The sequence below is a fragment of the Oryctolagus cuniculus genome, chromosome 6, assembly GCF_964237555.1.
Source record: "Oryctolagus cuniculus chromosome 6, mOryCun1.1, whole genome shotgun sequence".
NCBI classification, from domain to species: Eukaryota; Metazoa; Chordata; class Mammalia; order Lagomorpha; family Leporidae; genus Oryctolagus; species Oryctolagus cuniculus.
Genome location: NC_091437.1, coordinates 12804321 through 12823744, shown reverse-complemented (window position 1 = coordinate 12823744; position 19424 = coordinate 12804321). Strand labels below are relative to the sequence as shown.

Here is a 19424-nt window from a genome sequence, read left to right as displayed (position 1 = left end):
TCAGGCCCTTCCCCCAAGCCCGGCCAGCTCAGGACAGGTGAGTACAACAAGCTGGTTAAGAGATGACGTGAACAAGATGAAGGGCACCTGGAGAGAGGCGCTGGGCTAATAAGGGAGTCGGGCGGCGCATGCAGGCGCAGGTTTTAGGCATTGTGGAAATAGGGTGGAGGGGTGGGCTGACCTCAGAAGGCACAGCAAGTCTGAACCAACAGGCCTAGAATCAGACTCAGTGTCCCAGAGAAGAGGAAGACTTGGGACTCAGAGAGGGCTTGGGTGGGGCACAGTTCACAGACCGGGTACACAGAGGATGAGGGCAGAGTGGGGGCACAGTGGGCTCTGAGGTCAGAGAGACATTGGCACAGCAGGAAAGATGCCCACATCCCATGGGAGGAGTACTTGGTTTGAGTACCAGCTCCACTCCCAATTCTGCTCCCCTGCTGATGCACACCCTGGGAGGCAGCAGAGGCTGACTCAAGGACTTGGGTCCCTGCCACCCACCTGGGAGACCCGGATGGAGTTTTAGACTCCTGGCTTCAGCCTGGCCCAGCCCCAGCTATTGCCAGCATTTGGAGAATAAAGCAGTTGATGGAAGGAAGTTCATTCATTCTCATTCTCTCTCTGCCTTTCAAATCAAATAAATAAAAAAAGGAGGCAAAAAAAAAAAAAAACCACCTTGATACAAATACTGCCTCTCATAGCCCTGGGAGATCTCGGGCCAGTCATTCAATTATTCAGTCACCCTGGGTCTCAGTTTCTCCATTTCAAAAATGAGGACGGTGGTAGTAATAACCATGGTAACAGCAGCACAGCCTGGTGGTTGAGGTGGCCCACGCTGAACTCCACTACGTGCTAGGCAAGTACGTGAGCATCTAAAACGGTCAGTCTAAGGACGGAGAGAGAATGCATGGACAGCATTCTGTAGAGACCTTGACCTGTGGCTGACACGCAATAGAAATGGAGCTCTATGGGCCCTGGCTTCCTGCTCTTTTCATATATATACATGAAAGAGAGGGAGAGAGCCCCTGCCTGTTCTTCACTCACCACATATATATGAAATACCTTCAGTGGCCCCTCCTCAGGCTGAACCGGAGACCTCAATCTAAGTCTCCTATGTGGTGGTAGGAACCCAATTTCTTGACCTCCCAGGGTCAGCATTAGCAGGAAGCTGGAAACCAAACTCAGGCACTCTGGTATAGGACTCAGCATCTTACCTGCTGGCCAAACACCAGCCCCAGTAGACAGCTTTCAGACTTTAAAAACTATTTGATTGCACACAGATTCTCATTTTATCTGAAAGCTAAGGAGGCCATGTTTTAGTACTTTTTAAAGTGGAACCCAGGGTGGTGAGCCCTTCCACAAGTAATCGGAAGCTGCAAAGCCAGGGCAACCTGCAGGTTTGCAGGCAATGCCCGGCTCTCACAGGCCAGGAAGGAAAGCGTGGTGGGAAGACCGTGGAATGCTGATGCCTTGGACATGCAGGTCAGCCAGATGCACCAGTGCTGGGAAGAGGGATACTGTCCCTTTGGGGACAGGCAACACAAATAAAGCTCCAGGCACAGAAGACAAATTCTGACTGATTCCTCATGCTCCTGGAACATAACGTTCAGATGAAAATGCAAGAATCCGTGAGCCAGGGAGTTTCTGTAAGGCCAGTGACGATCAGTGTGAAATGGTGATGGAGAAAACATGACGTTCACGCATCTGAAAGTGTGTGTAACCATCAGGGTGAGTGGGGGTCGGAGATCATGGTACCCATGACAGCAACAGCACGTAAGACAAGGATGGCTGGGGAAAAAAGGGCTTCTCCCTTTTATTATTTTCTTTCCCAAAACAAATATAATATGCTTTCCAGCTCTGGGGAGGAGCATTTGCACCATCTGTACTTCTGGCATGGTCCCTTAACTGCGGAATAAATTTGATCATTCAGAATGAACTTGAACTTATAATTGAGAGAGGAGAAAGCATAAGGATAGGAATCGGTCATCTTCCCAAACGTGACTACGCTGCACTCGCCCACTGAGGCCTGGTTTAAAGGGCACCATTTTTTACAGCACGGATTTGGCAAAGATGTAGGAGATGGTTCTTCCTAAATAGAATCCTCCTGGGCTACGGCAGCTACAGGAAATTCTCAGAAAGGGAACAGGGTGTGAAATCAGAAAACACATTGTCATCCTGACCCAGGACAGACAACAAGGCCCACTCAAAGAGGGTTAAGACCATGAGCAAATGACGAGTGTGTGAAGCTGCACTGAACTGGCAAACCTCTCACGGCTATGACAATAGAGACCAAGGAGACAGGGGCACATCCTCAAAGCCTCAAGGATGGAGTTGAGGAAAAACATGAACCCATCAGCTGGAAACAAGCGAGACGCAGAGAAGCAAATTCAGAATCCATAAAACAAAGTCCGACTTCACAGGCCTCGTCCCATCCATTCGGGACACAGATGCTTACTGAACACCTGTCTGTTGACACCTGCCACTGTGCTGGGTGCTGTGCCTACCCTCACAGCCCGCCCACCCCAGTGGGAGAGCGATGCTATCAGAGAGAAGCATCGGCTCAGTTTCACTAGACCTAACACTGCGTGAATGTGCCATATTTGCTGTAGTTGTCATTCATTGCAAGACCCCTAATACTTTCAGAAAGATTAAGATGTGAAAAACGTGCATTTCAGAAGTGACACGCTACAGTCACCACACATGTGACATATGCCATCAGGAAAAAGAAGAGGTGTCAAGAAAGCATAGGAGTAGAAAATGAATTTAAAATGTTCATTTGGTTAAAAAATTAAAAAATAAAAGTCTGGGGGCCGACGCCGTGGCTCACTTGGTTAATCCTCTGCCTGCAGCGCCGGCATCCCATATGGGTGCCGGTTCTAGTCCTGGCTGCCCCTCTTCCAGTCCAGCTCTCTGCTGTGGCCTGGGAAGGCAGTGGAGGATGGCCCAAGTGCTTGGCCCCTGCACCCACATGGGAGACCAGGAGGAAGCACCTGGCACCTGGCTCCTGGCTTTGGATCAGCGCAGCTCTGGCTGTAGTGGCCATTAGGGGAGTGAACCAATGGAAGGAAGACCTTTCTCTCTGTCTCCCTCTCAATGTCTAACTCTACCTGTCAAAATAAGTAAATAAAAACAGAAAAATTAAAGTCTGAGATCCAGGTATAGTTTTTCCATAGCATGCGTTTTCTGTGAACTTCATTTAAAGGCCTCGCCCACATCAGACAACTGAACCTGGGGTCTGGGGGGATCTGTGTCCTGAAGGGTGCAACAGGCATCAGACAGGTGCAGGACAAGGAGGAGAAGCCGACCCACATGGCCACACAGCCTGTGTCACGCTGAGTGGAAGGAGCTCTGGACACTCCAGGAACTGAACAAAGGACACTGTGTCCATAAGGGGGGGGGTGGATGACAGGGAAGTGGAGGGACAGGCTGCACAATTTCCCACGCTGCTGGAAGCTGGACAGGGATAGGAACTACGATGTGCTGGGCTGATGGCAGGCAGGTTCATCAGACAGAGGGGGTGGGGTTGGCAGCAAACTGCATGGGGCACAGCCAGTCCAGAGATCTTTGAGTTCTTGTTTTTTAAAATACAAGTAGGTCATACAAAATGTTTTGGGGGATTTATATGGTCCACAGGCTGCCATATTAAAGAACTGTGTGTTTTTAAAGATTTATTTGAAAGATAGAGTTAGAAGAAAGAAGGGAGAGAGGGAGAGGGAGAGGGAGAGGGGGAGAGAGAGAGAGAGAGAGAGAGAGAGGAGAATTTTCATCAATGGGTTCACTCTCCAAAAGCCCACAACAGCCAAGGCTGGGCCACACCAAAGCCAGGAATCTGGAATTCCATCCAGGTCTCCCACGTGGATGCACTTGGGCCATCTCCCACTGCTTTCCCAGGCGCATCGGCAGGGAGCTGGGTCAGAAGTGGAGCAGCCAGGACTGAACTGGCACCCATATAGGATGGGGGCATTGCAGGTGGTGGTTTATCCCTCTGCACCACAATGCCAGCCCCAGAACTGGAGGTTTAGAATGACATCATGGCGAGCCAAAAAAGGATTTTACACTGGGGCATGAAATGATCAGACATATACTTTAAATGCATCATTATTCTATGTTAATGAAAAGCAAGGCATGTGTTATGTTACTTTCGGGGAGGGGAGGGGAGGGAGGGGAAGGGGAAGGGAGGGGAGGGGAGAGAGCCAAAGGGAGGGCGTATATGCCTGGGCGCTGGAAGAACAAGAACCACCCCCACCAACGACTGCCTCTTGGAAGGGGACAGTGATGTCCACAGAGCTTTCCAGACTTTGGTCTGTGGGACACAACTACCCATTACCAAAACCAATGCACAACAGCAATAAGAAATCAGACTTCACACTGACTGCCACACTGGCAAGAGAGAAGGCATCAGACAGGAGGCAACAGCTGGCCCAGGTTTCTAGAAAGATCAGCTGTGTGCACAGGAGTGTCACTGAGCTTGGAGAGAGCATGGGTGGGAGTGGACAGAGCGTTTTTGCTGTGTTTGCTGAGATGAAGATGTGCAGGTGAGGTTGGTGGGGGACAAGTAGAATGGGGTCTCTGTTCAGCAGAGAGGACTGGATGGAAAGGACCTGTGTTCATTCGGGGGCCTGGAAATGGACTCAGGAGGGGTCTGGAGTGCCCTGTGTGGAGGGTTACAGGGAGGACCCTGGAGCCTGTACCTGTTAGGAAGTTGAGAGAGCAGGGTTGGGCCATGGGAGGAAGGGAACAGCTCTGGAGTGGGGAACAACCCTCAGGGCTGCCCTGCATTGACTCAAGGGAACCAGGGAGCCAAGGGAACACGTAGAACAGGCCCTGGACATGGCCACCAGGGGAGCAAGCACAGCTTAGGGGAGAAGGCCCTCTTAGGTGTAGGCACTTCCTGAGACAACCCTACCTGAGCAACACAGGCCAACTTCCACAAACAAGGGAGCAAGTGTCCCAACCGCGTGAGGGTGGCTTTCCCTGTGTCCTTCATGCCTTCTCTGTGAACACAGCTACAGCAGGCGCTGCTTCTGCCAGAGTCCTGGGCACACATAGCTTCCCTGTGCTTCCACAGGGCTCTCGAGCCCTCAAACCTCAGCCCAAAGCCTCCAAGCCTGGCAGGTGCTTCCCAGCAAGGCCTACAGCTGAGGCTGGTGTCAGGGTGCGACTCTGTTCTCATCCCTGACCGAGGATGGACGGGTCCTTGCCCAACAGGCTTGAGAACTGTGTCTTCCCAGCCCCCACTGAGGGACACGATCCTCCCTCCTGGCTCCCAGACTGACACGAGGAGCCCTCCCCTCGCCCTCCCCTACCCTCCCCTCCCGGCCTGGGACCTGGATTCCTGCACTGCACCCACGCTCAGCCTCTTACTCGCCTGGCTCAGGTCACGGCCGTGGCCGTGCTTGGCACCTGCACCATATTTTCTGTCGGACTCTGCATTGCCTTCAGGACCACGTTCCTCAAGGAAGGGCCCGAATTTCTGCCTCTGGGGCTCCCCTCTGGGGCATGCCCACGGCTGCTCTTCTGGGACTCAGGTATCCTAGGATGGCCCCAAGATGCCAGGGGAAGGCTGAGTAGGACCTTCTCGGTGGGGATGAGAGGCACCGAGCAGAGATGTTTCCTTTCTGTTGTCTGCTCTCCCAAAGTAAAAGCAAAAGGCAGGCCTCCTCGGGGCAGGCTCATCCTGTTTCACATTGCACTACCCCAGCTTCACGCGCCCATGCAGGAGATGCAGCGGGAAGGCGCGCCGACTCCCAGGGATTTTTTTTTTTTCTTCATTTCCTCTGAAAGGAGCAGGAACCCAGTGCAGCCTCTGCACTTTGCAGGAGCAAATCCCCCACTGGAAGCTGGGCAGGCGCCTTCCTCCCCGCGCTCCCATCTGTCGACGTGGCCGCTCCTTCAGCCTCTCTCCTCGGAGCTCCATTACACGGCTCGCTATGGTTTCCTTCAAAGCAAACAGCGTGGTGGCTGCCCCCAGAACCTGAGTGCCCACGTGAGACGCCGCGGGCCCCCGGGGTCCAGGCAGCTCTCCGCGGCTTGTCAGCCCCCGGGGTGCCCGTGTGTCCCTGCTGCCCGCCGCTGTCGGGCACGGAGCAAAGCCCGGCCTGCCACACACACGCCATAGGAAATGTGTGCTTTCAGTGTTGAAAGAACCACAGGAAGAAAAAGATATTTGTGCACTTGAAAGTGCTTCGTAAGTATTATTCACTAACCCGAACCTTGCTTTCATCAACAGAGAAAAATCAGGCCGAAATCCTTAACCCCTTTCCTCAGGACGGAGCCAGTGAGCACTGGCTGTGGACTGTGCAGAACCCCGGGATTTTCTCTGCTCAGTCTTTGATCTCTAGAAGGTTCTTTGGAAGGAGCCTACTTTATCTTGTGGCTGGCTCAGTGGGATATAAAAATGGTCTTCGAATCGCTGATCCACTTGAGGTGATTTAAATGACTCGGGGCTAGTTGTCAAATTATCTGTGTCCTTTTACATGCGAACGTGCAGCCCCAAGTCTCTCGTGAGTCGGGTAGAATGACCAAGTCCATCCTAGAGGTCGGATCAGGGCTGGAAACACCCTCTCTCTAACTGACCACGCCTCCTGCTGGTTTCTGGGGTGACCACTCATATGACTAACAAGTGACCCTGGGACAGGAACCCACGTAAAATTGCTCCCAGGCCCTGAGAGGAAAAGGGGTTGTCACCGCTGAGTGTTTTAGCCAAAGACTTAATTCCCTTAAACATCTCTCAACTCTCGCTTAGAGTTCTGAACTGAACCCAGAAAAGCCACTCGGCTTTCCGATTGAATCCCCGGTTTCAAGCTGCCGTGGGGGTTTGTGTATTTCCTGTCCAGGATTTCAGGAGCTAAATGATGTCGCACGTGCCCTGGAAGATCAACAACCTCCACCTCGGCCCGAGGAAGAAAGGGGAACTGAGAAGCACAGCGGGGGACGCTCCAGGAAGCACCGTGCGGCCAGAAATGAACGCCAGGCAACGCTCTCACGACACCTGCTGCCAGGTGGCTGTGCACTGCACACGGGCCCCACAAACGCTCCATCCGGTCCTCTCACCAGTCCTCCTGCAAACGCCACCTTCCCAGGAGGGCCCACTCCATCCAGGGAACAGCATGCCAAGGTGGAAGCAATGTGTGGCTGCACTTCCCCTCTGGGCACCCATGTCCAGGGTAAGAAACCGAGGCCGTGATCGTACAGTGGCTGGTACTCCGTGCTGTGCAGGGGGAGACGCGAATTCCCTAAGCAGTCACTCCCCGGTTTCCGTTTCTGCTGCAGACCTCAGTACACCAGGCCACGCTTCCTGCTTCCAGAAGCCTCAGAATTACCCTCACCTGAGCTCGCTCGCTCGCTCTCTCGCTCGCTCTCTCTGTTTCTCCCTCCCTCTCAGCATCCAACATACTAGAACTGCTGTTGGCTTTGCTTTTCAAAGTGCATCCAGAATCCAACTGCCTCTCCTCCACATGTCTGCACCGTGGCCTCCAATCCACCAGCACTTCCCTCCTGGACTCCTGCACGAGCCGCCCCAGGGGAGCTCACCCTGCCCTTCTGTAAAGCCGCAATCCCACCCCGTGGCCCCACTTGCCTCTCTGCTGCTGTATCCACTTCGCAACACTCATCACCGACTGACAGCCTATTTACTTACGGACACATCTGCTGATAATCTGTCTCCTTCCCTACATGGGAAGCTCTGTTACAGCAGCAACTCTTGTGTTTTGCTCCCCGCTGTATTTGCAGCACCTGGCCAAGCCCCTGGCCCATGGTAGGTGCTCAGTATATAGGCACACAGCAAATGAATGAAAGACTCTGTGCTGTAGAACCCTGGGCCTTGTATGTTTCCTCCCAGACGTTTTCCAGCACGTAAACCCCAACAACATCTACAGAGGCCGCAGCAGGTTGCATTAGAGGAGGAAACGGAGGCTCTCACACAATTTCTGGAAGGTGAGGCAATGTTCAAGTTCAAATGCACAGACAAACTCGCGTCAGCTGCTCCGCTGGGCTGGCACTGGTGCTCTTCTGAGCACAGCTCTGGATCTACATTCAGGGGAGCTGGGGCAGGGAGCCGTCCCGGGCAAGGCAGAGCCAGGTGGCCTCCGTGTCCACATCTGCCGCGGACACCAACCACACATTCATGTCCAGCACGCAGATCTTCTCCTATGAAAACAGCCCCTCCGCGAACAGGAGTCCTACTGCAGGGAACAAAGTTTCCCATGGAAACTTAGGAAGCAAGAGGAATGCATTGTATGTCCAAAGATTCATGTTTTGATTTGAGGTTGGTTAGGGGTCAGGGTAAAGTCAAAAAGGAAAGCTGATAGCAACAGCCTTTCTGAGGGTTTTACTTTTTACAAAGAACCTGAATATGAGAAAGGAGTGTTTGATCATCCGCATTCGGCAGCGTAGTAACATGAACATTTTCGTAGCCACCTGTGTGCATGTGTATGTGTGTGTGAGAGAAAGCAAATGCAGAAGGAAAAAGGAAAATAACACTTGTTGCAAAATGAGATTATTTTTGCCCCCAGTAATGAAATAGATCTGTTATCTCCACCTCGTCTTGCGGCATAATATCACAGTGTCAGTTCACAGGTTAAGGAAGTTGTTGACAAGAACATGTGGCATCCTTGAAACCAGTGCACACCAGAGTTACCTAATCCCGTCCCACACACTGGAAGTCACATATAATAATTTCCATAGAATTGATCCAACACAGTATCTTTTTAAATTTTAAATTTTCTTTCCAACTTTAAATGCGGTTGTAAGTTCACATTTGCCTAGGTGTTAGATTATTCTTTCATAGAGAACAGTTGGCATGATAATGAAGGCTGTAGAAAATTACATGGCTTTTGTCTATGGTTTTAGACAAAAAAAACTTAGAAAGACACAACTTCCAGAGCTATGCAGATGAGATTTTTACTACTATTTCTCATTCAGTGACTGCTCAGAGGGAGACACACACAATGGGCTAGAGAGGGTGCTGATGAAACTGCTTCATTATTTTCTCATTATCTCATTTTTGGGTCATGAGCTGCTCCTGCAGCCCAGTGAGATGGCCACAGAGAACCAGACACACGGTGGGTGCTCAGCGAATAGCAACCGACTTAACCTGGCTGCCAGTGATGACTTGAAACTCTGGCAAAGGCTTTGAGATTGTGGATAGGCAAAGAAGCATGGGCCTGCACGGGTTAAGATGCCCTGGGGGGAAGGCAAATGACAAAGGAGGGACAATGAAGCCATGAAACAGACCCCCTTGTGCGTCTGCATTAAGTATCACATTGAACCAGGTGTTGGGAGTCTCAGAAAACACTCTTAAAACATTAGCTTTGAAACAGGTTATGTTGAGATGTGAATTCAGAGCTAAAATAAGTTCTTACAGTTTTCATCCTGGGCAATGCATTGTAAGGGGATCCCAAAGAAAGACGTATAGCTGTCATTGTACCACACCAGAAGCTCGGTGCCCCTGGGGATATCTATACAGGCTCGGTAGAATATGTGCGACCTATTCAAAACAAAAGAAAACCAGCTTAGTAGCGTACAACACTCACGTGCCCCATTCACATTTTTATTACCCACCCCCCAAAAAAAGTCCTGCCCAGTCCTCCACCTCAGCAACTTCTGCTTATAATAAATCCACACCCTCCACACTGTCCCCACCAACCAGTTACAGCCTGTAGCTCAGTCGGCTGAACAGGACACAGCCGATTCCATAATGCCCTGGCATGCAGACCCCTGGCTGAAGACACAGGTACCTGGCCCTGGATACAACAGAAGGGAGAGTTCATTTTGTCAACTTCCTCCTGTCACGTGAATGAGAAAACCCTCTCTCTTAGCAAATGGCAAAGACACTGGCGCCCCAACTTCCTATATAAATTCCTGCCCTACATTTCTTATGTGAAGGGAAAATACCAAAGTGCATTCTTGCACCTGGGCACTGGGACTTCCCCGGTTTGCAATAAAATTAGGTGGCTTTGTGATACCATGCCGAAGGGAAATAAAAATCCACTTTGTACTTGGTTGCCTTCCTTCTAAAGTTTGAGATGAGAGAACAGGAAAAAAACTGGGATGTGAAACAGAAATTCGATAAATACAGAGGAGCGTTTGAGCCTGGCTGAACGATGGTACTCTGAAACGGCCAGTGCAGGGACCGAGGGGTAGACATTCGTTACAACAGCTTCGGAACTCTGAAGAAAAATCCACAGATTGAAAAAAAAAATGAGGAGAGCCGGCGCCGTGGCTCAATAGGCTAATCCTCCACCTTGCGGCGCCGGCACACCGGGTTCTAGTCCCGGTTGGGGCGCCGGATTCTGTCCCGGTTGCCCCTCTTCCAGGCCAGCTCTCTGCTATGGCCAGGGAGTGCAGTGGAGGATGGCCCAGGTGCTTGGGCCCTGCACCCCATGGGAGACCAGGAAAAGCACCTGGCTCCTGGCTCCTGCCAGGATCAGCGCGGTGCGCCGGCTGCAGCGGCGGCCATTGGAGGGTGAACCAACGGCAAAGGAAGACCTTTCTCTCTGTCTCTCTCTCTCACTGTCCACTCTGCCTGTCAAAAAAAAAAAAAAAAAAAAAAAAAAAAAAAAATGAGGAGATGGTGACTGGTTTTCTCAATGAAGAATGGCTACAAATATGAGCCTCAAGTTCAAGATAAAAGTGTTTAGGGTTGGTGGGCCTTAAATTTCGCCTTTCTGCAAGGAATCGGCTGTAGCAGGCAATTTGTTCCTTGTAGAACACTGCAGACATAAGGCGAATCCTTCTGCACATTTTTCATGGCGGTGAGATATGCACTTGTCAACATATTTTGTCACCACAAAGTGGCTCTTGGCAATAGGATCATAAAGATCAATAAAAAAGTGCAGATTCTCAATATTTTACTTGCAGCTGTGAAAATTTCATTTATCTTGTTATTTTCCTTACTTGCTGCCATTCTGTCTCACGAGGGCACTGCTAGCTAAGCAGAATGTTTTCTCCAACATTCTGTGACTATCTGACAAAAACTCCAGCCAGTTGTCCAGCCCTCACCACCCTTCTTCGCCCTGCCTCTCCGAGAGCTGTGCATTTTATTAATTCTTTCCACTGCTACATAAAAAAATCAAAATCGGAGCCGAGCTATAAATCACCGGCATCTCCTAACTTGAGAAAAATTGAGTCTACTTTGTACCTCACCCTTGTGACATTTCATCTCTCGGTTTGGCTTTCCTTAATATAAACACAGCGCCCAGCAAATGAATGTGCGAAGCCCAAATGACACACTTTGCCGCTGAAAGAGTACAACTGTTTTTGAGCAATGGGTGGTCTGCCCAGGCGGGGGTAGGCCGGGTGGGGGGGGGGATGTGTAAGCGTACACCATGCCTGACAAAGGCAGAGCTTCCAAAACTCTGCATGTTGAAGCACATCAAAGGGATTTTCCCCGTTTCAAATAATATTTCCTTTGCTGACATGTATTTAGTATTGTGGTTCGGTGACTCATAAGGATAGCTTCGTGGCGTCCCAACGCAGTAGAGGTGGAGCACATGCCAACAAACATTATTGTCAGCCTCAAAATAAAAACAAAACGTTCGGCTAAGGGTCAATCAATCAAGGGCGCTTTGAAGAGAATTCCATTTAGATATTACAAATCATAACAGAGCGAATTCAAACCAGCTGACTCTCTGCGAACGGGACGTCCATGTACAATAAAAATCAGGCTGGCTCCCCGGTCCCCGACTTTGCTATTTTCTTACTTTTGGACATGCTCACTGGGGATGGATGCCAGTTCTTAAAATTGTGTTTTTGTCATTCGTTTTATGAACATCAGACGTAATCGAAAACAGATCGGCGAGACGGGGCTGGCGGCGGGAGGGCCGTGGGGAAGGGGGCGTTGTAAAACCCGCTTGCTCCTCACGGGCAGCGGATGACTGGCTTGTGCCCACCAGCCCGGGAGGGCACTGTCCTCCCACACGCAGACCGGCCTCCCGAGCAGGCCGGGCGTGCCTCACAGCCCCAGCCACGACAATCTGTCGCCTTCACGGACAAGCCTGATCTCTCTGCTGGTTTTCTGGCTCGGGGTTCCATGACAGCCTCAAATACAGCTGTGCTAAAGGTGAGGAAAGCCGGCACACAGCCGTGGAACCCAACACCGTCTTGCACCATTTCATTGGAACCATGATTTAATGAACGAAAACTGCAGAGGAACGCAGGCCGTGAGTCACAGGGCGCTCAGACTTCATGCTCAGAACTTCAGAGAGCAAGCCAGATCCGAGCAGCCTTTAACCTACGAGGGGAAGAAAGTTAAAAAAAAAAAAAAAAAAAAAAAGGGAAAAGAAAATAAATAGCCACAGGCAGGACTCCAAGTTGCCGAGCCCAGGGCCCTGGGCTTTGATGTGTCTGTGGTGCCTAATAAAACTAAACAGTTGCTTCTGATTCTAAAGGGAACGCGGCTGTTTATAATTGAGCTCATATATTTATATGGCACATGTTTTCGAGGGATTTTGAGAAAAGACGGCTTAGCGGTAGAGCTTTTTTCCTGTTTGATTTGTTTCTGCCCGCTCGTCTCTGCTCCAGCCTTCTTTAGGCATCGGTGGACAGGCTGGTGGAGCAGGTGCACCTGACAGTGCAGGGGGGCTTCTCAGCTCTCCCCAGAGCCCACCTTATGGGAGTCCTGGGGAGGACTGCGGATGGCTCCGCCTCGCCTCTGTCACCCTCTGGGCACCCTCTCCCCAGACATCTCGGGAAGCCGGGACGTTCTCCAGGCTCTGGACCCAAGCGCTCTGGCATCATTGAGCAAGCAGCACAGGTCACCTTGGCTCATCATCACTGCTGAGCACAACAGCCTGGGGAACCCTGAGAACTCCTGGTTTCCAGGCCTTTGTGCAAAGGAAAACTCTCGGGGACATAGCAGGGAGGACCTGGCGCTGATTCTCTGACTCCTCCTCTGCTGTGTGTGTGCCCCTGCTGCTCTCACCCGGGCCACGGCAGCGACAAGGACGTGACCTCAGCACCTGCGCTGGGTGATGGATGCCCTCCACCAGCACCTTTAGTTCTGAGTGCGCGTGAACCTACTGCTGGAGGAACTCAGGTTTCCCTAACCCAGCAAAAAAAGAAAGAAAGAAAGAAAGAAAAGTTCCTGCCAGTCCTTGTGGGGTTCCCCTGGAGGTTGGCAACCAGTAGCAGCAAGCCTGAATTTGCAAATGCAAGCCCCGGGGCCAGGGCTGTGTGAAGCAGCAAATCAAGGTATACGTTACCTGTACTGAACTACTGTTAGATTCTGCTCCCCGCAGTGCCTTGCACATCGGATATACCTCATCCAGCTCGACTTACTAGGCTCCCCACCATCAATAAAGTGCTGAAGTGTCCCATCTTGATCATATATCTGGAGAAGAGGTCAGAAGGTCAAGTAGTTAGAACGAATCATCAGCAATCATTTCCCGGCCTCCCTGGGTGTCTTGAGCGTAGGCGGTGCAGATTTATGGCCCTCGGGTTGCCCGGCGCGTATGGATGCTCGCAGAAACCCAACTGGAACCACGGGGGAAATATTTTCTGGTGATGCAAGTCGATCACGCTTTTTCTTATCGAGCCAATCTTCCCTGAATTAAACATGTCTGTGGTCTCTCAAGGATGTGACCGTAGTTCCCAAAGAACACACAGCCTATTTTTGACAGGCTAGCCTTAAGTGATGAGCTGCTGGATAAAGCAAGCAAGCTGAAAGGCAAAGCCACATTGGCGTGGCTGGAACAACCCGTGACAGGCCCCCAGTCCCCAGCACGCAAGGAGGTATGGGAAAGCAGCCACTGTGTGGCTACCGAGCTGGGTGACATCTAGCAGAGGCCAGAGACTGACGGAGCTTAAAGAACTAGCAAAACAGACTCTCATTCGGGTGCAGTAAATGACCCTTCACTTCACAGAAGATGTTGGACTTCAGTCGTCAGGATCTGAAACTCTCAAGGGTCATAAAAAAAAGAAAGAAAGAGAAAGAGAAAGAGAAAGAGAAAGAGAAAGAGAAAGAGAAAAAGAGAAAGAGAAAGAGAAAGAGAGAGAGAGAACTCCAAAAAGGCAAAGAAAAAATAGCTGTTTGCTGTGGACAGGAAGAGTCTTGACTGAGGTTGGTCTAAAAAATCATTGCCTTAGGCCAACTCCACACAGTCTTCCAGGGCAGCATTCAAGGAAATGAAATCCACTTCACCTCGGGGGAATAAGCAAGGGGCAGAAAGTCTCACGCAAAGCGAGGAGCTAGCCAGGCAAACAAGGCACCGGCACCGGCAGCACTTCCTTCCAGAAAGCACCCCACCTCCAGGCCGCCTCGGGGGAGTGGTAGCAAGAGCGGTGGGAAGTGGAGTTCACATAGCCATAGCCGCCCAAGGGGCACCCAGGAAGCAAGGAGCAGCCGAGTCTCCTGTAGGTACCGTTCTCGCTGGCAACTGCACCTTCTCAAATGAAATCAGCAGTGGGGTGCTCCTGCTGGTAGCTGCTGGGGGTTCCCCATCTCCCATGCTTGCTCTGAAAACTTCCTACTTGTCCTTTCTCAACAGACAGGGAGATTAAACTTTACAGAGAGACCTCCCCAGTTACATATGGGCCCTAAAGTCAGCTCCACAAGTGCACCTTTTTATTAGCTCAGTGCAGTTCCGCTGTGGGCCAGGGGCTTAGCAATGACACTGTCTTTTTACCATCACCCGTCGGGGCTTTGCTTTGCTATTGTTTTTGCTTCTCTTGAATGCATTCCTCTCCATCCCCACTAACCCCCACAAGAGAAAGACAAGCACTAATTTAATAAAGACAACTGTCACAGAAGTTGGGACTGAGCAGACAGCAGAGAGAACATAACTGATAATTAACTTAGCCTGAGAAGAAGGAAGAGATTCCCAGGTTGTGTTATAGTTAAGATTAATAATTTCTGGGCCGGCACTGTGGCGCAGTGGGTTAACACCCTGGCCTGCAGTGCCGGCATCCCACATGGGCGCCAGTTCTAGTCCCAGCTGCTCCTCTTCTGACCCAGCTCTCTGCTGTGGCCTGGGATAGCAGTGGAGGATGGCCCAAGTCCTTGGGCTCCTGCACCCACTTTGGGGACCTGGAGGAGGCTCTTGGCTCCTGGCTTCAGATCGGCGCAGTTCCGGCTGTTGTGACCAATTGGGGAGTGAGCCATCGGATGGAAGACCTCTCTCTCTGCCTCTCCTCTCTCTGTGTGTAATTCTTTCAAATAAATAAATAAATCTTTTAAAAAAAGATTAATAACTTCTTTAAAGTCCAAGTTTTGGGATAATGGTGGAGAATGGTAACTTTGCACGTGGTGGATCTACATACTACCTGAGCAACCCCAAGACCGATGCTGTAGTTAGCTCATACTGCAGGTATCACACTAGGCTTCTGTTGCGTTTCTGTCTCTAGGAAGCTGGTTACATCCCTGTTTATTGTTGACAGCCAACATGACACTGAACAAAATCACTGGGTTCCCTTAACCCCACTGGTGATCTTTAATGGGGTAAAAAATGGTAATGACCCAGATCCCTGTCCCACACAAACCACCTTCCATCACGAGTGCTGGTGGAAGCACTAGGACGCATTTCCAACAATTCTAGCCATGCAAACTTGTCAAACACTTAAACAAAGCAGGAGGTCCCTTAAGTGTAAGGGAGGTCCCTAAGCTCATTGTACAAGGAAATGTACACTCTGCACCTGCCTGCTGTAGACTGTGGCTCACCTTCAGGAGAAGCAGGTGGCTTTTTGTGTTCCCAAAAGCCACGCAGTGTGGCACATGTCACAGGGGTGGGCCTCCTCGGCTTCAGCTTCAGTAACTGATATTACTACAGCAAATGACACCGACGCCCACTTCAATCCCACAACTGGGTGCCCAGCATTGAAGAAGCTCCCTCCACCTTGGTGCATTCTTGGCTTCAGCCCTCAGAGCCCAGATCCAGCTGGATGCACCTCCCAGAGGCTTCTCAGGTGCATCCGCCTCGCCCTCTCCACGGAAATCCACTGAGCTTCCTTTCACCTCTACGAGATGACAGCCCCTTGCCTGATCTCCCTGCAGCCTCTCCAGGGCCCTCCAATCTACCTGACCATCAGTAGCCAGAGCAATCTTCCAGAACCACAAATCTGATTATACACATTCCACCTGATCTCCCCCAAAACAAAAAACAAATAAATAAAAACTGCATAAACGTTGTAAATGTCAAGTCATACACAGGAGGGTATTTCAAAAAAGAATGCAAAATATGTGGGAAAAAAAGGAATGAAAAGTTCATTTTGGTGTTTAAAAAAAAATCCATGCATCAGTGTATTTTACAGCACTTACAAAGTCTCCTCCAGGGCCCTCATACCTGTACCTCCAGCCAAGGTAGTGTGCGGTGGCCAAAACACAGTGCTTTAGCATTTGGTACAAGACAATGCTCAGGGCCTTTGGGTCTGTGTTGTTAAGAGCTAACATCTAGGGGCTGGCATTTCACATGGATGCCAGTTGGAATCCTGACTTCTCTACTCCTAATCCAGCTCCCTACTAATGCACCTAGAAAAAAGCAGGGGAAGATGGCCCAAGTGCTTGAGCCCCTGAACCCACATGGGAGACCCGGAAGAAGCTCCTGGCTTCTGGTTTTGATCTGGCCCAGCCCTAGAGCTGTTGCAGCCACTGGGGGAGTGAAACACAAAATAGAAGGTCTGTCTCTCCTCCTCTGTGTAACTCTGCCTTTCAAATAAATAAATCTTAAAAAAAAAAAAAAAAAGCTAACATTTAAACTCAGTGTTTCTTGAAAGATCAAGTGATGGGTCAAAAGGCGCCGATGCCTATTTCTGCTCATTCCTCTTGTATGATGAAAACAGAACAGAAAAAATAGGATACACAAATGCGAGGGCTACACAATAACCAAAGACAACTTCTTAGAAAAGCCTTGGATACTAATTTGTACCCTATCATTACTCTCCATTATTAGATTAACTTTGTTACCATGTAAGAGCCCTGTTTAAAAAAAAAATCTCTGTGTGTAGCTGACGGGGTTGCTCCGGCAGGCAGGAGAGGAGTAACTGCAGCTGGGGAACTGCTTCAAAGCTTTGGGTCTGCAGCAGCAACGTCAAGTTCAGGAAGTTGTTCTTGGGGGTTGCAGCAACATCTCTGTTTGTGGGACACTAAAACAAGGTTTTAAGTTAGATACCTGATAGTTCTAAAAAACCTACGGAATTTAAGAAGGACTTATGCCAAGAGCAAGAGTTAGTTTGTTTTTATTACCTTTGAAAAGACTTTAAATAAGCAGAAAAATATTGAAAATCTAGCACAAAGTGTTTAGACAACCCCCTCAGGACCTATAAAAATGCAGAAAAGGTCAGAAATTTTATTCATTCAAATGGTGAGAAGGAAGGCAAGTTAAATACAGATTAAGAGGATCCAATCTGAAAGGACAATTGAACACAGCAAAATTTTGCCGAAAATCATGCACTTGATTCTGAATGAACCCAAACAACAGTGTTTGAATATTTGCTCCCTTCTTTCTAAGGAAGCCAAACAAACCTTGAGAGTTAGGGAAATGCATGCAAAGAAACTCACAGGGAAAGGCTAAATTCTGCAGAGAGAATCCTCACAAGTGCAGAAAGCATACTTGGCATATTTGTTCTAGAGAGCTAGCGGCAGCATTGCGGGACAGGAGTGTCACGTGGCACAGGCACCTCCGTGAGCCTTTTAGCAATAAAGCCCACAACAGAGATAGCCTCTGGACAGCAACTGCACTGCTAGGCAGTCACTCCACTGAACTCTGATCCACAAACTTCTGGAGAAAAGTCCAACGGCCCTCACTGCAGCCTTGTTAGTAACGGCAAACAGGGAGGGAAAACAGAAATACCCATCGTCAGATGAATAAGCTGTGGCTTACTATTCAATAAAATGGTGGAAATATATCAAATTCACAAACTTGACCTGTTTGTATTAAGATCCAGGTGTTACAGGTAAGTGTCATAAACTTAATGGTGACTGAGAAAATCAAGTTGTAGATCATTTGACTATGATGCCTGCTATTTGCTAAAATTACAAATCAATACTTTAGCACATTTTATAGTAGTGCATATTGTTTTATATATATAGTAAGCATATAAATGAGTATTATTCCTACAAAAAACTATTCAATTATGTATACATTTATATTTATATTTAAACCTGTCAATTATGTATACACTTATTCAATTATACATACATGTTATATATATCATTTATTCACTGACTACTATACACTCATTGTTTATATACTGATACTCATTCACTTCTTCTGTGCCTTGTATGCAGCTATTTGTCCCTTTATCTGGAGCTTTTCTGAATTTTTTAAATCAAAGAGAGAAAAATAAATGAAAAGAAAACCTAGCCCTCTCTTCCTCCGTGCTTCATATTTTGCATGCATTGCTCAGATACTCTGACTCTGCCCCCCAGGGTTAAAAACTGAACCTCACTGTCCTCTGGGGGAAGTCACTGTCACCCACGTCACCACACCGCCAGCCTCCGGCTTCTCTTGTGATTATCGTTGGTGCTATTTTAAAACCATCGCTTTCAGTCTGTACTTTCTCTTTTAGTCAACGAGATTAGAAAGATAACTAAGGGGGAGAGCTAACACTTACTTTTGAAGGAGATTTGAACAGTTTCAATCCAAAAATGTTTATTGGGACATCACCCATGCGGTTGAAATAATGATCGCGCAAACACTCCCTCCTTACGAACCACAGGCTGCAGCCACGGAACGCCACCGTGTGCCAGGCTCTCCCCTGCCACCCTCCACCTCGAGAAGCAGTCTCACCGCGATCTACTCCCAGAACAGAAATCTGCTTTCACTTTTTCTCTGCGGAGAGCAGCAGTCAAGCACACACGAGCGCTGGGAGTTACCACTGTTGGGAGCCGCTTGTCCCAGTCTTTGTCATCTGTGAGCACAGCCAGCTCGCACGGACACCAGTCATCTCGGAGAGGACAGCCAGGCCTACAAGCACCTGACAGCCAGAAAACCATCTTCTGCATGGAAGAGTCTGTGGAACCTGGTGGCCCTAAGCAGGTTCTCTAAAGCAAGAATGGCTGACTACAGGCTTTCAGATTAAATCCAAACAATAAGCCAGCTTTCATTTTCCTACATAATGTTTAATTTTTCTAAAATGTATTCAATTTTTTTAAAATCAATTTTTTAAATGTATCTGACAAAGAGAGATCTTCCATCTGACAGCCCACTCCCCAAGTGACTGCAATAGCCAGAGCTGGACCAGGCCGAAACCAGGAGTCTAGAACTCCATCCAGGTCTCCCATGTAGGTGGCAGGGGACCAATTACTTGGACCATCTTCCACTGCTTTCCCAGGCACATTGGCAAGGAGCTGGATTCGAGGTGGAACAGCCAGGACTTTAACCAGTGCTCTGACAGGGCGCCAGCACCAGCACTACACATGGTAGTAGATCAGAGCCCACTGCACCCCAAGGTTGGCTCCAGTGTATTGAAACTTTTAAAAATTTTACCTAATT

The 19424-nt window shown here is 49.4% G+C and overlaps 1 protein-coding gene across 4 annotated transcripts in view; it reads right to left on the bottom strand.

Moving 5' to 3' along the window:
- PRDM6 (PR/SET domain 6) overlaps positions 1-19424 on the bottom strand; it is a 100031-nt gene that overhangs the window by 16646 nt on the left and 63961 nt on the right. For all 4 annotated transcript variants that reach the window (XM_051844144.2, XM_070075790.1, XM_051844143.2 and 1 more), the window contains 2 exons: positions 13200-13327; positions 9360-9484 (listed from right to left, as the gene is read on the bottom strand). In XM_051844144.2, coding sequence (XP_051700104.2) covers positions 9360-9484; positions 13200-13327 — 253 coding nt within the window. The remainder of the gene's footprint in view (positions 1-9359; positions 9485-13199; positions 13328-19424) is intronic.